The 15,704-nt window shown below is 40.0% G+C and overlaps 1 protein-coding gene across 14 annotated transcripts in view; it reads right to left on the bottom strand.

The window, feature by feature from the left end:
- Nucleotides 1-15,704, bottom strand: part of DMD (dystrophin) — a 1,858,252-nt gene that overhangs the window by 75,858 nt on the left and 1,766,690 nt on the right. For all 14 annotated transcript variants that reach the window (XM_069970999.1, XM_069971008.1, XM_069971005.1 and 11 more), the window contains 2 exons: nt 1,982-2,183; nt 1,155-1,240 (listed from right to left, as the gene is read on the bottom strand). In XM_069970999.1, coding sequence (XP_069827100.1) covers nt 1,155-1,240; nt 1,982-2,183 — 288 coding nt within the window. The remainder of the gene's footprint in view (nt 1-1,154; nt 1,241-1,981; nt 2,184-15,704) is intronic.

The following is a 15,704-nucleotide window of genomic DNA, read 5'->3' on the forward strand; positions in this document are numbered from 1 at the left end:
GTTTTCAAGAGAGAATTATATTGGCTGTGTCCAAGTGTAAAGTAAAATATAGCTCACAGAGTAAGCTGCAGAGGCTATACATTTTTAACAAAGGTCTATGGAGAAATTGTTTTTTGCACTGTAATATATATAGGAAAAGTATAAAAATGTCCACAAAAAAATACGACCATAACAGCTTATCCCTATGCCCTATAAAAAAAATGCAAACAAATACATTAATGTGTTCAGATGATGGATGCATGTTTAGTTAAACATTGGCTTAGATCTATTTTTGCTGGACTACTTTGAGAAACACTGGGTGCAAGGCCTCATTCACACGTTCAGTGTTTTTTCTGGTCCATACATTGTGTCCGCCATCACGTTCCCAATGAAGTGCATCCATAGTGCAAGCAAAGTCCACTTTTTTTTTTTTTTTTTGCAGATCCAAAATAAATGTACAGTGCTTGTTAAAATTGTTAAACTGGTTAAAAAAATGTCCCAGCAAGGGTATGTGCACACTGAGGATTACAGACGGAACATCCGTCGCGTAATCCTCAGCTTGCGCCCGCTCACGGTGTGCAGCAGGCGCGTGTCTCCGCCCGTGTCATAGACTCCGTTCTATGCACGGGCGGATTCCTTCCTCCGTCCAAAGAATAATCAAGTTCATTTTTTGGACGGTGGGCGGAATCCGCCAGTGCATAGAATGGAGTCTATGACACGGGCAGAGATGCGAGCGGGCGCGAGCTGAGGATTACGCGACGGATGTTCCGTCTGTAATCCTCAGTGTGCGCATACCCCAACCCAGAAAAAGGTCACATGATCACTTTTAGACGAACTTTTTGGGGAATCCGTATTAAAATTCAGATCTGTAGATCTGTAACCCTTTGTGGACGTTTTGTAGACATCAGCAAAAAAATTGCGGATCCTGTATATTTCAATTGAAAAGTCCATAGAAAAAAAAATCGGCTTGCCTACTTAAATTATTGTGTGAATAGCCCAATAAAAATCAATGCACACTAACTTAGGAACGTAATTGTGCATCGGCAATTGTGGACACAAGTACGGAATGTGTGAATGAAGCCAAAGGGTTTACATTATCCATTATTTGGCCCAGAATGTTTTTCAGATGACCAAACACCTTAAATTTTTCAACTGGCATAAAACAACACACTTACATCTGTATTTGTCTTCCAAATGTGCTTTACATAGGGATATAATACCAGTTTTAAAAGACAACACACGGATTCTTCCAGTTCGACCCCTAGGAGTAAATAAGAAATAAATAAACACCAGAAAATCCATCAATGTAATCAACGGGTAATATTGTAAATGTATTATAAATATTTATCCTCTACACAAATATTCAGAATTGAGAGAGTCATCGTTCCCTGGATTTGAGAACTGTTTTTTTTCTCCTTACAACTGTTTTTATATAATACTTGATATCAAAGTGCTTTACATAGTAAAGCTTTCCTTAATCTATCTAATTATATGCCCATAAGGTCGGCAGAATTACGGACGTGTGAATGTGGCCTTACATTCTCCAAAATTATTTCAACAGTAAACTTCTAATACATTTGCTATAATTCAGGTACTTGCCACATAGATCACATCCTCAGACATGAGACTGGATATTAGAAAATGTCTTGTTATAGCCTTATACTATCCATGGACTAGAATATTGCAATTTCTGATTTATATACATCACCTGCTACATACTAAATATTGAGAAGATTGTAAAATACAAGATACTAAGTATTAGATTTAAATAATAATATGGGCCTGCAAATCATGGCCTGCAAAGCTTTATCAGCTAATATATTAAAGAATATTACAAAAGCAGAAGCCAAAGCTGTGACTGATAGTGGTGATCTTCTGCTGACATTTATCCTTATGAGATGTGAACTCTAACCTGCCGCTTCTACCCAGCTGCCCTGTTTCTATTACTTTAAGCTTATCTACACATATATCTTGTGTACTGAAAATCGGCACCATCACCCACGTGTCATAAACATTCAGGAGCCAGTTCAGGCACATATCCACGCAGAGGGGCACGTTCACCAGGTTGTTGTGCTCTTGCTCCAGACGATCGTAAATCGTGGTTAGGCAATTAATAATCTGCAAGATATCCATAAGCTGGTCGTTCTGCTTGAGGTTGTGCTGGTCCAAGGCATCGCAAGCTGCAGACAAGCCCAGTAAATCCACTGTAAACACAAAAAAAACTCAATGTTACATATTATATGCCAGAGAACGAGGGAAATAAAACTTGAAAAAAAAAAAAAAGTACAGATATACACTTATTCAAGTATGCATGTGGTCCCTGCTGGTTTAGAAGGTATATACAGAGGAGTCAGAGAGCAGTAATTGGTAATTTAATGTGCTCAGTCCCATAGGACCCTGAGCATACTGCTAATAATTGTGCGGAACGTCTCTAATTTCTAAGGGGTCAATGCCTTGTGCAGGTTGTGTTGACACTTTCCGAAAAGGCACTTACCTAACATCAGATTAATGAAAACAATACCTTTTCTCTATATCATAAAATCTCTGGGAATAATGAAGAGGAAATGTGCTGCGTGCGCACATGCTGTAATGTATGATGAATATATTCAGCCTACAAGTACATTAGGACTATATTTGGTCATATTTCACTATATATATATATATATATATATATATATATAGAATTAACAATAGATCTAGTTTCTTTCATCTATTTATACTCCTTTAGCAGAAATTACAGTACAATAGTAACCGACTACTGTACAAGGCATATAATATACTCCAAAGTATTAGAATGGAAATACTAATATTGGTAATTATATTGCAGAGGAACAACAAAATACTATGGGTATTTTCCTACATGTTTATGGCACAAACAGAAGACGTATTAAAGTGCATCAAATACAACATTCTCCAATATGTTAGAAAATAATTTTGCCATTAAAGTCGATGCCGAGATTTTTTTCTCTCTAATTAAAACCAGATATTCTTTTCTTTTTAGAATTTTTTTTTCAATTGTATTTTAGTCTACGTTCTGCACGTGATTGTGGGGGCAGCCATCTTGCCTGAGCATCTTTTACCGCATTTATAGATATGCTTTACAGCAGCCACATGACCCATATGAAACAATAGTCTGTAGCAGACTCACTGATTTGTATGGGAAAGTTGTAAATAAAGCTTGAAAACCTAATTTACTATGGATGCTGTAGGACTCTTCCTCTTCTCAAGTTGTTATGTCCACTTTTGGAACAGTGGACTCTCCGGGTGAATCCAACCAGTCAACACAAGAGGCCTACCCAGTAACCAGGTGCTGTTGGATATTCTTCTTGGTTATGTCTAATGGACATGTCAAAAGTTTATCCAAAAGGATGGTAACTATTTAAGCTGAATATGGCCTGTGTGCTAAACCATCGCTGCTTTTTCATGGCCGTGTGATCCAAAATAAAGCAATAAACAAGTTACTTGACTGTTTCATTGGTTTCTTGTACACAGTGTCTACTGGTTAATCTAGCTAACCCTCCTCCAAGTAACTAATAGTTCTACCTGCATTGTTGCACACATCACCCTACTGGCTACTATACTGACTGTAAGTCAATGATATTTTGTAGACATCTTTTCTATGGATGGCTTATATCAGGCATGTCCAAAGTCCGGTTCCGAACTTTTACGGCCCCCCAGGTGTCCGGCAGCAACAGATGCCTTGTGCCACGCCACTCTAGTGCACAGAAAAGGAAAGCCGAAATCTCGCGATGTCCGAGATTTCGGCTTTTCTTTCCCGTGCACTAGAGCAGTGTTTTTCAACCAGTGTGCCGCCGGCGCTGTCCCCCTCACCTACTGGCCCGGACGTGCTCCTCCAATCAGGGGAGACCAGGAGCGTGGTGCGCCACGCACCCGGTCTCCCCTGATTGGAGGAGCACGTCCGGGCCAGTAGGTGAGGGGGACGGCGCCCGCGGCGAGCATCTCAAGGAAGGTGAGCAGGGATGGGGGAGAAACAGGAGAGAAGCAGGGGGGGAGAGAAACAGGGGGATGGGGAGAAGCAGGGGGGAGAGAAACATGGGGATGGGGGAGAGAAACATGGGGATGGGGGAGAAGCAGGGGGGAGAGAAACATGAGGATGGGGGAGAAGCAGGGGGGAGAGAAACATGGGGATGGGGGAGAAGCAGGGGGGAGAGAAACATGGGGATGGGGGAGAAGCAGGGGGGAGAGAAACATGGGGATGGGGAGAAACGGGAGAGAAGCAGGGGGGAGAAAAACATGGGGATGGGGGAGAGAAACAGGGATATCCCTTTTGTGTTTATCGAAACAGGCCCAGGTTTCACACGGAGTGAGTATAAATACATTTAGAATCTATATTATTAACTATATGTATAATATGTACTGTTTTAGTGTCAATTTGTGCCATTTTGGTTGGTGGTGTGCCCAGGGATTTTTTAAGTATAAAAAGTATGCCGTTTTCAATAAACTTTGTAAAAAAAAAGTTTATTTGCATTCATTTTAATGGTCCAAAGAATGTCAAGGAAAATGGTCGGCCCTCGCACATGTTCACTTCATCAAATTTGGCACTCTTCGAAAAAAGTTTGGACATGCCTGGCTTATATGAACTCATTTCATCTACACAGTAGAGTACAAAATGTCCATTACTTCCACATACATAACGTCAATCAAAACTCAGTTTTTTTTAAGTAATGTCAGTGCAAAGTAAGATAAAGCTTATCAAGTGTTTGCCAGGTAAACGTATTCGACTTTCCAGCTACAGGAAGTCAATGATTAAATACACAAATATGAATGATCTGACTAATAGAAGAACTGGCAACACACAAGAAAGACTGGAATTAGAAATGTAATAAATGGTACGACCCAGAGTATACCCGCAGCATCCTTTTAGTTAACCATCACTTACTGCCAAGAGAGTGGAGAGAAGGCACAAGTAGGCACCTCTGAATTTTACTTATCAAGAGCAGCACATCTGTCTGCAGAGCGACATCTGAACATAGCAAGGACTCCAAAAGCAGAGACTGCACTAATAGCAGTAGTCTTGGTTTGGTTACAACTGGTAAAAGACTGGCTGTTATGTCATGGTCATATGACCATAATCTCACAGGTCAAACAGGTCAAACGTGGAGTGTCCAGATGAGCAGCTGTGAAGCTAGAACAGAGGTGAAAGGAGCCCCTTGTCCCTCCTCCTCTTCCGGCAACTCCTAGGCAGGAAGGTTAAAATATTCTCAGGGAAGTAATCCTGTCCGCTCTACTAGTATGTGAGGTTTTCTCTAGCTGAAGGCCCCTCACTTCTCTACAACAGAGCTTGGGTTTGGAAATAGGGAAGGTAGTATGATGAGAATGGGGGGAGAGGGTTGCTGACACTGGAACAGAGGTGGGTGGGTGGGGGTGCAACATAAAAGTGCAATATAGTCTAAGATTGGGCCATGGGCCATGGTGTGGTCTATTTAACTGCTGCTGAGCTCCCCAAAAATCTGCTATAATATGTGGAGGAAATCTGGCAGCAGTCATTTAGTTCTCCCATGCCCCCAGATAAAATAAAGCATTACATGTTGCCTGCTGAAATCAATATCCTGCTCATGTCATTGATGCACGTGCTCTTCCAGAGATGTTCTTTCAGGCATCTCTCCATTGCAATGACAGAACCCCTTCTCGACATAAAAATTTCTTTAATGTGTATTTGGGTTACATAAACCTAGGAAAATCTGTTTAATGCCTGAAGGCCCCTACTGATAAACTTGGTTCTAATGGTAGAGTCTGGACTATATGCTATTCTATCTACATACAGTATCAACTCACAATAGATAAACAAAATGGAAGACAAAAACCTATGTACATAATGATACAGTTTGCCAATTGTTCAACTTTGTTGTGCTGTATGAAAAAAGGGCCGGCAATGTAAAATGCCCCGTATCACTACTTTTACAAATCCAATATTAAAATCCCATAGATAAAAGTTCTAAATGCATTCATTAACATATGATTAACCTAACCTTAATTATCCCCGAGACATAAATACCTAAGCAAGTTATCACGCTGGCATCTCGGCCTTGAGGTTATTATGCACAGATATTATTTTAATGAGAAAATAATTTCAAAAGGTCTTTCATTTATTACAACCTCCAAGACTGGGTATATTCACTAGTAAATCCCAGCGCCTTTCAAGACAAATATCAGACCTCCGCTGTACATTATTGCTTGATGCAGAAAAGTCAGCATGTTCTTGCTTCCACCTCTAACTTCTCAGTCAACCATCTTCTACATAAATTTATTCTGTATAAACAGGTGTCCTATTAAAGGGATCACTAAACATAAAGCATAATTTGGTCCAGTGCATATACCCATAAGGAAACATTAATACCAGCATATAAAAATAAAGTCTAAAAACAAGACATAACAAAACAAAAAGTTCCTGTTAGTAGGTCTCTTGTCATATTTTATTTGCTTTGGACACAGTACATTATGCGCCGTATACACAACAGAATAAAAGGGGTCTCCAAGGAACCCTGTTCTCTCCTGGAAGACAGCAATACTTCTTAAGCAGCAACACAGGGAAATGGCTGCCCAGGATAGAAGGTATGTATAATAGGTACTTCATTAGGCCCTTGATCAAAAACTGCAAGACCTAGCTTAGGTCGAAGTCAAGCGGTTAAACTTAAAGGGGTTATCCAGTGCTACAAAAACATGGCCACTTTTTTTCAGAGACAACACAACTCTTGTCTCCAGTTCAGGTGCGGTTTGCTATTAAGCTCCATTCACTTCAATTGAACCGAACAGCAAAACCCCACCCAAGCTGGAGACAAGAGTGGGTCTGTCTCTGTAAGAAAGTGGCCATGTTTTTGTAGCGCTGGATAACCCCTTTAATCCCAGGCAGCTATCTCCACAGTGTAAACTATGGCTTGATCAGTAGAGATTAATTTTGTTCATTACAGGACACCTGTAGGACAAATAAATGACTGCTGAAATAAAAGTGGTGCTGCAGTGGATGCCAGCTTGCACCATTCCCTGTGATGCATCTAGCTGACAGTTTTTACATAATTCTTTCATGTTCAGCAGTTTTTTTATTTCTTGTAATGGTTCAATTTGTCAAAGGTATGACCTTATTAGTGGCAACAAAATAGCAGCCTATGCGATATGTCAGACCAGACGTACAAAGTTTTAAATGCAACATTTGTGCGGTGGGTTTACAGGCAAGTGTCAAAATTAGTTCTATTGGTAAATACATATGAGGTGGACTTTGTTTTTTACATATATTTTTATTGGTTTTTCATAAAAACTGTTTCAATACAGAAATTACCTAAAGTGCAAAAATCCAAGACCATAACATATCTCAGTACATAAACTAATTGCAATAATTAAGTTGCACGTAAGAGCCTCACCAGCAATGCCATTGTGTAAGATAAAACCCACTATAGACTCAATGGGGGAGATTTATCAAACATGGTGCAAAGTGAAACTGGCTCAGTTGCCCCTAGCAACCAATCAGATTCCACTTTTTATTCCTCACAGACTCATTGGAAAATGAAAGGTGGAATCTGATTGGTTGCTAGGGGCAACGGGGACAGTTTCACTTTACACCATGTTTGATAGATCTCCCTCAATGAGACTACTGTCAAGAAGCATCTCCAACATTGTTTCATTGTGACATGCTAAATTTACATACCTTTACCAATATGAATAAACACCAACTAGTCTAACAACGTGCCATAAATAAATCACGATTACAATAAATTTACAATTAAGTTTAGTTAGTGAGAATTTCTTATACAAAAAATATATATGTAAAAAAAAGTAAACTTATTAATAGATTAAAAAAAATGGGAGGATAGTACATGTAATAGCAAAGCTGGATAATATTAGTATAATTGTCACTAAATAGTAATCAGACATTCACAATTCATATGTTGGTATGTCAGTATATTGCACACAGCCCAGTGTGAGATAGATAGATAGATATATATATATATTGAAAAAAGTGTGTGTGTGGGGGGGGGGGGGGGGCAATACAGTACAAATATGGCAATAGGCAATATGTCAATATCTGAGATTTAATGTGGCTAAAGGCATTGTCTATACCGCTTTATTATAAACACTGTAGCATATTTGTTACTTTAAAGGGGTAGTTCAGCGCAAAAAAAAAACATTTTTTATATTTATATTCTAATTCTTTCACATCAACTGGTGCCAGAAAGTGCCTCAGATTTGTTATTTAATTCTATTTAAAAATTTCAAGTCTTCCAGTACTTATCGACTGCTTTATGTCCTGCAGGAAGTGCTGTATTCTTTCCAGTCTGACACACTGCTCTCCTCTGCCACCCCTGTCAGAGATAGAAACTGTCCAGATAAGTAGCAAATCCCCATAGAAAACCTTTTCCTGCTCTGGACAGTTCCTGTCTCGGAACCACAGACACTGAAGCGGGGAAACTGGGCGCACTCATGACTGGCACACAATCAAAAATTCTTGTCATTGCATCATGGGGGACAGGTTTGCTGCTTGATTACCGCCCTGCCGTCAGTTCATTAACACACAAACATAAAAATATTCTAATTTACGAATACATTGGGTTTAAAATTTACACGTACGTTATGAAAGTACCAACAGCACCTCATGTTCGAAATTTCCCACCTATGTAGAGTGTGATTTTTCACTATACTGTGGTGTTAGAATAACACCTTATATGCAACAAACTTAATGTTTCTTTTTAACAAGAACAATCGCCCCCTGACAAAACCCGAGAATCTTGAGGGGGTTAAGCAGATTTTATTTTGAGTTTAATATCTTCAAGAAGATCCAGTAAATTCTTTACACCATCAGAAATAACAGTCCCATTAAATCACGCAACTCAAGCATGTAATCATAAATGTTTTGTATACAACCGAGAGACATGGCTGGGAAGCAGATGATATTCTCTTTCCTAGAGAGTGCAAAACCATTAGCGATACAGATAACCTGCACATTAGTCACAGTCATTAGTTTCTGCCACAGCAATCAAGCACAGCGCTATTTTAATATTTCTCGTATTCAGATGGAAACTTGAGGCTCACTACATCTAAATCAATAAGGCACACACTTAACACAGTAATTAAGACAGCACTAAAACCTCCATCGGATTATACAGCTACATTTATAGAGAACTGGGCGGATGGAAAAAGCTGTGCACATTAATTAGAAAAGGCATTTTATTCAGTTATATGAGGACACACATCAAGTCAAGACATGGCCTCCTGCAGGGCAGCACCTCCAGCCGCTAGGAGGACATGCTAAGTGCAACCAACAGCGGTGAAGGCAATGATATGTACACGTCTACAAGGCAAACATCAAACCTGCATCAGCCCTGGCGGGGTATAAAAAGAAATACAACTAGATAGTAAATTATTAATAATGCACCATTTCCTGCACATTTGTGTCAAATAGACTTAGTTTGAAGCTTCTTGATGAAATTCTGTCAGGTTGTATGGAAGGAACTGTGCTGAACGCAGCAATATTTTTCAAGTCATTTTTTCGGTGTATCACATGTATTAAGAGGTGTGATACTGTCACCCCCTTACTTTTGCTTCATTTCATCAGTGGAGACTGTCACCTAGGCGGGGCTTCACAGATGTTGGGCTCTACCTCCCCACTAGGGAGGGGGTCCAACTATCATGAAGCCCCGCCTAGGTGACACTGTCCACAGTTTAAATTAAGCAATTTTAGAAAAAAGATAGACACAGACAAGTGTTACACAGGTATATATCATATGTGCATAATCTAAGCTAGTGTTCAAATGTGCATAATCTAAGTTACACTAATGTTTAAAGAGGAACATTAGTCAACCACCCCAAAAATTAGATGGCACTATAATTAAATAGCATAAGGTACTCTGTTGACACATTTTTACAGTTTCTTGCCACGTTCTTCCATTCCAAAGATACCTGGTTTTATAATTTCTCTGCCAAGTCAGTTAATAGTCAGGTGGGTGTGAATTGCGATTATATTTTTTTAAATAAAAGCTGAGATTATCAGGTTATAAATGTGATTATACAGTGTGTGTGTGTGTGTGGGGGGGGGGGATGTAAAACATTCACACCTCCTTAATGTATATTTTTATCCATCACCTGATATTGACTCCCATTATTAAAGTTAATCAGATGGGTGTAAATTTAACTAAAATTGTCAGGCAAACCATCATCAAGAAACTGTAACGGGTGTGTAATCATGCTGCCTTCAGCTATTTCATGATAGTATTTTTATTTTGGGGGGTTGGCTAAAGGCCTCTTTAATGAATTTGATGCATCTCACTCTAGCATTGGAGTTAAGACTGGCAAATGAAATAGAGATCTTCGTAAATTCCCTACTTGCAGCAGGTCTGAGTGGTATTGATATTTTTCCTAAATCAATCCCCAAATCCCTATAGAAGACAGAAAACAAAAACATAAAAACACAGGATAACTAATCTAGAAATCAGCAGTCTTTATGAACATAGGTGAGGTGCTTGCAAACTTCTTTAATTGGATACTAAAAATATGGTTTCCCAAAGCCATTATGAATCAAAAGTTTTAAGCTCATTATAAAGCTAAAAAAGAAAAAAAAAGGCTAATTTGTGAGACTGCAAGGCATTGTCTCTTAATTTGCTGACAAATAAAACCTTAACCATGCTGAGATTCCTGCCTTGTTCGACATCAGCAAATCACGGAAAGGCCTGTTTATCAGCAACATTCCCCATGGGTCGCGCACAAACACTTCAGTCTAATACCAATTTATTAAGCAGATTGGAATTGCTGTGATGTCTTCAGAACACCTTTAACTCTAGGCTTTTGGCTAAACGCTTGCCTCCTCTGGGAATCGGGATCAATGGTAATTAAGTGAACCCCTCAAGCTTTTGGGTGGCAGTTCAATTATCTGCATGATTGCTGACAAACTTTTCACACTAATAGATAGCAACGTCCTGCAAACACTTTCAACACTATTCTAAGCCATCTGTCTTGCTGTGCTTGAAGATGCAAGTTGTAAAGGCGTAAACTGCCACAAAACTGTATACATACTCTAACCTGTAATTTGGCATCTAGGTAAACACACCAACAGGCTTCTACAGTAGAGATTGAATTTCCGTTGAGCGACATCTTACATGTAATGTAATGAACCAACAAGATAGGAATTAGTGAGGAAGATGAGGAAAATGTGACGGAAGCCTTTCATTAATGAACACTTTTCCAACTATTTCCTACTCTAAAGACGTTTGATGAGGAAAAAGCAATTTGATAACGTTGTGGTCATAACAGAACACCAGTACTGAAGATCACCAGTTCTGTAATTTACAGAGTGTATGTGTGTAATATATATATATATATATATATATATATATATATATATATATATATATATATTTTTTTTTTTTTTACGAAGTAGTTACATAGGGCAGAAGTGACCAGACCTGCGTTGAGTGCAGATGTGGCAAAATATTGCACAAGCAAAACTGTTGCACAATATGTTGTGACTTTTTCGGGGGGGGGGGGGGGGGGGGGTGTATGGGGGGCACTGAAGAGTATAAAGGGAGCTTGCCTACTCCTTCCACCAAATGTACTGCAATTTGACAGACTGTAGCTGGAATCTACTCAGAAATGGCACAGAGAGGGCTCCCAGGCAGTTTAAGCCTAGTTTACATATATATGTTGCATCCGTTTCAGTTTTTCTGTAAAAACAATGACCACAACTGATGCCAAAAAGGCATCAGTTGCCATCAGGTTTTCTATCAGTTTTTTTTTTTATTTTTAAACTTTAAGTTTCTATCAGTTCTATCAGTTGCCATTAGTTTATTAATCAGTTGTCATCAGTTTTTTCCTATACGGCATTACGGGGGGCCATCGATGTAGGGGGTCAGCAGCACACCAGAGCACTCTACCTTGGGCAGCAGGACTTGGGGATATCCCCTATAGCAGGGGTAGGGAACCTTGACTCTCCAGCTGTTGCAAAACTACAACTCCCATCATGCCTGGATATCCCAGACATGATGAGAGTTGTAGTTTTACAACAGCTGGAAAGGCAAGGTTCCCTACCCCCCTGTCCTATAGTACTGCACCTGTTGCAGAGCCAGGGTCACAGGGGGGGGGCAGGGACAGGGACTTCTCTATGGAGCGCCGGAGGCAAAAGCCAGGGGACGCATAATGCATGCGTCTGCACACGTCATGCCTCCGGAGCTCCATTCACTTTAGTGGATGCGGTGCCGGATAGCGTTCTGACGTGCGGTCTGTCCGGCGGCATCAGTTGTAGAACAGATCATCTGAACTGTCCCAATGAAAACAATGGGATCAGTTCAGAGATGCGTTTCCCTCTGGTGCTTCTCTCCTGCACAGGAGGGAAACGCAGCCGGATATGTGTAAATTAGGCCTTAGATGCTCCGGGATTTAGTTAGAGGCATGCATCCAGTATGCCTGTGTGCTGGTGGAGGGTTATTTAAGACTGAAGTGTGAAATGACTTAATAAATCCCCCCACAAATCCCAGGAAACCAGAGTCAAAACAAAAGCATCAAAAAGATCAGGTCAGGTCTCCTATGATATCTTGTAAGAAAGCAAAGTATGATGAGGGAGAAATGATGAGCACAGCGATAAAAAGCTATATTTCTTATACTGAGACAGTTGTCAATCATTGCTTGTGGGTGGGAGAAGGGGACTCACAGACTTGGCAGCATATACATGAAAATGCGGTTCAGGGAAGAAACAGAGTGCTGCACCTCACACCTATGGCTGATACTAGTGCCGCTAGGCTAAATAAAAAAACACATCAGAATTTAGTGTATGAATTGATCAAGCCATACTGCCCCATGTACCTCATGCCGGTATCTGATACACATGGGTCCCTACACTAAGTCCACACCGTGCCAGTCAGTGGCCACCAACCCCGCAGGCGCGCACAGCCAGGGAACGGGGGCCATGGGACGGCACGGTGTGGACTTAGTGTAGGGACCCATGTGTATCAGATACCGGCACGAGGTACATGGGGCAGTGTGGCTTGATCAATTCATACACTAAATTCTGATGTGTTTTTTATTTAGCCTAGTGGCACTAGTATCAGCCATAGGTGTGAGGTGCAGCACTCTGTTTCTTCCCTGAACCGCATTTTGTTTCTCTCTTTTCTCCGTGTATTGGGACAGTCGTGACCCACATAGTGAATATGGGAGAGTGGTAAATACTATGGAGATTTTATATTGTCTGTGGATAATTATATAGTCCTTTTACTAAAATGGTGGCTATGTTTACATATCTCTGACACTGTAGTAGACACTTTCTAAACACTCGTAATCTGGTAAATCATTCATGTGGGTCATTTTTTACATGTAATTTTATTATTGTGTGGTTATTTTAAAAGTATATATACAATTTTTATGCAATATTTTATTTTTAATCATGTTATGTTATGCATCATGGTAAATAAATTTTGATATTATTCAGACTCTATGCCCATAGTTTTTGTTGTGTATCCATTCTGTTGGTGGGTTGTTCTGGTTGTATGGTGGAGTGATGCCCAGGGTTGCAGTACATTTCTGTGCCATATACAGCGATATAGGGTTATTGTGTCTTACCCACCAGTGAGCCTTTTTGTGTATATTAATTTTCATATTTGCGCTTTCATTTTTTCCTCCACGTGTTTAGAAGCCCCTATTTTTTGTGCCACCAATTGTACTTTGCAATGAAAGGCTAAATTTTTGCATAAAGTATGCTGCAAACTAGAAAAAAATTAAAATGTGTGATGAAATTGGAAAAAAAAACACATTAATTTTGGGAGGTTTTGTGTTTACTCCGTTTGCTCTAGGGTAAAACTAACTTTTCGTGCATGTTCCTCAAGTTGTTACGATTGCAACGATATGGAACTTGTGTAACTTATTTTATTTGATGGGTTTTAAAAAAAATTAAAACCTTTTTTTACAAAATAAATGTCCCTTAAAATTGCTCTATTCCTATGCTTATAACGCTTTTATCCTTTGGTCTATTGGGCTGTGTGAGGTGTCATTTTTGCGCCATGATGTGTTCTTTCCATTGGTACCTTGTTTGCACATATGCAACTTTTTGATCGCTTTTTATTACAATTTTTCTGGATTTAATGCGACCAAAAATGCACAATTTTGTACATTGGAATTTTTTGCGCTTACGCCGTTTACCGTGAGAGATCAGGAATAAAATAAATTAATAGTTCAGGTGATTACTCACACGGCAATGCAAAACATGTTTGTTTATTCATAAAATACTTATTAGGGGAGGGGATTTTTTTATTAATAAAAAAACATTTTTATTTTATTTTATTATTATTTTTACACACATACTAGAAGCGCCCTTGGGGGACTTCTAGTATGCCTGCTCTGATCTCTCATTGAGATCTATCCAGTATAGAAATACTGCATAGATCAATGAGATAGGCATTCTATTGCTTTCGGCTGCTGCAGCCAAAAACAATTGAATGCAGAGTCGGGATCCTCGCCATTACGGCGCAGACCCAGGCCGGTAACAGTTACAGGGATTGCTACTTCCCCCCTCCCCCACTAGACCACCAGGGAAGGCAAAAGCAGAATTTTAAATGCAGCTGTCAACTTTGACAACTGCATTTAAAAGGCTAATTAGAAGGCACATTGATCTGACCATGCCCGCTAATTGCCACGGTCTCGAGCTGCAGATGGCACCCAGAACCACGGCGGTTCAGACCCCTCTGAACGCCCCCCACCCGCATGAGGACGTACAGTTACGCCCTCATGCGGGAAGAGGTTAAAATAAAAAAAAATATTTTTGCTGTATTATTCAACAGGCAGCAGAATGGCAGCAGTACGGGCCAACACAGGCCCTACTGCTGCCACCAATTCTTGTGTCAGGAACTGCTCTGCTGAAGTGCTGCCGCACAGTGATATACAGATCAGGTATCCATTCCCCCAGTGTAATCTATATTCTTATATACAGGGGAGGCCTCCAGTTGCTATATTGCTATCACTGCTCGCTCAGCTAATGATTCTAGCACAGCCAGTTTCAAGTTTTAATCTTGGGATTTTAATCCGGAACATAATGGTGTACTGTGATGAATCCAATATTAGAAAAGTGTTTAAACAACTATACTTTATTAGAATGTTACTTGCAAGATCACTTGCTTTAGTTAAGCAAGCAATCTAATAACCTGCGGACAAGTTTAAAAGTCTCTGAGGTTGGCTTTCCAGCAATCAACAAATTATGTAGTAATAGAGTAATCTGAACATAAGGCCAATGGCACAAATCTGTATTCCATGTGGGTTCCTGCAAAATCAAGCAGCCTTCCAAAAAAAAGTTACTTTTTACTGCTGGCTCCACATGCTTCGATGATGCATACAATTTAAATGTTTTCAACTAATTCTGATAGTCCATTATGACTGCCTCAACATGTAGGACTAATAGATAACTTAAAGAGGTCATCCAGGACAAAATCACTTTCCCCCTTTCCACAGGATAGGGGAAAAGTAGGAGGTCGCGGGGGTCCGTCCTCTGTATCCCCCGGCAATCTCTGTATTGGGCCTCGTCATGTGCCAGACCCACGGCTCTATTTATAACAGTGTTGACGATGCCTGATACAGAGATCGCCGAGGGATACAGAGATCGCCGAGGGGTACAGAGGGCGGACCCCCACAATCTCCTACTTTTCCCCTATCCGGTGGATAGGGTAAAGGGGATTTTTCCTGTACAACCTCTTTAAAGATTGTTAGGAGCTTTGACCATAGGAGCAACAAATCCCCAGACAAAA

The sequence above is a fragment of the Dendropsophus ebraccatus genome, chromosome 5 (genome assembly GCF_027789765.1).
Source record: "Dendropsophus ebraccatus isolate aDenEbr1 chromosome 5, aDenEbr1.pat, whole genome shotgun sequence".
In the NCBI taxonomy this organism is placed as follows: domain Eukaryota; kingdom Metazoa; phylum Chordata; class Amphibia; order Anura; family Hylidae; genus Dendropsophus; species Dendropsophus ebraccatus.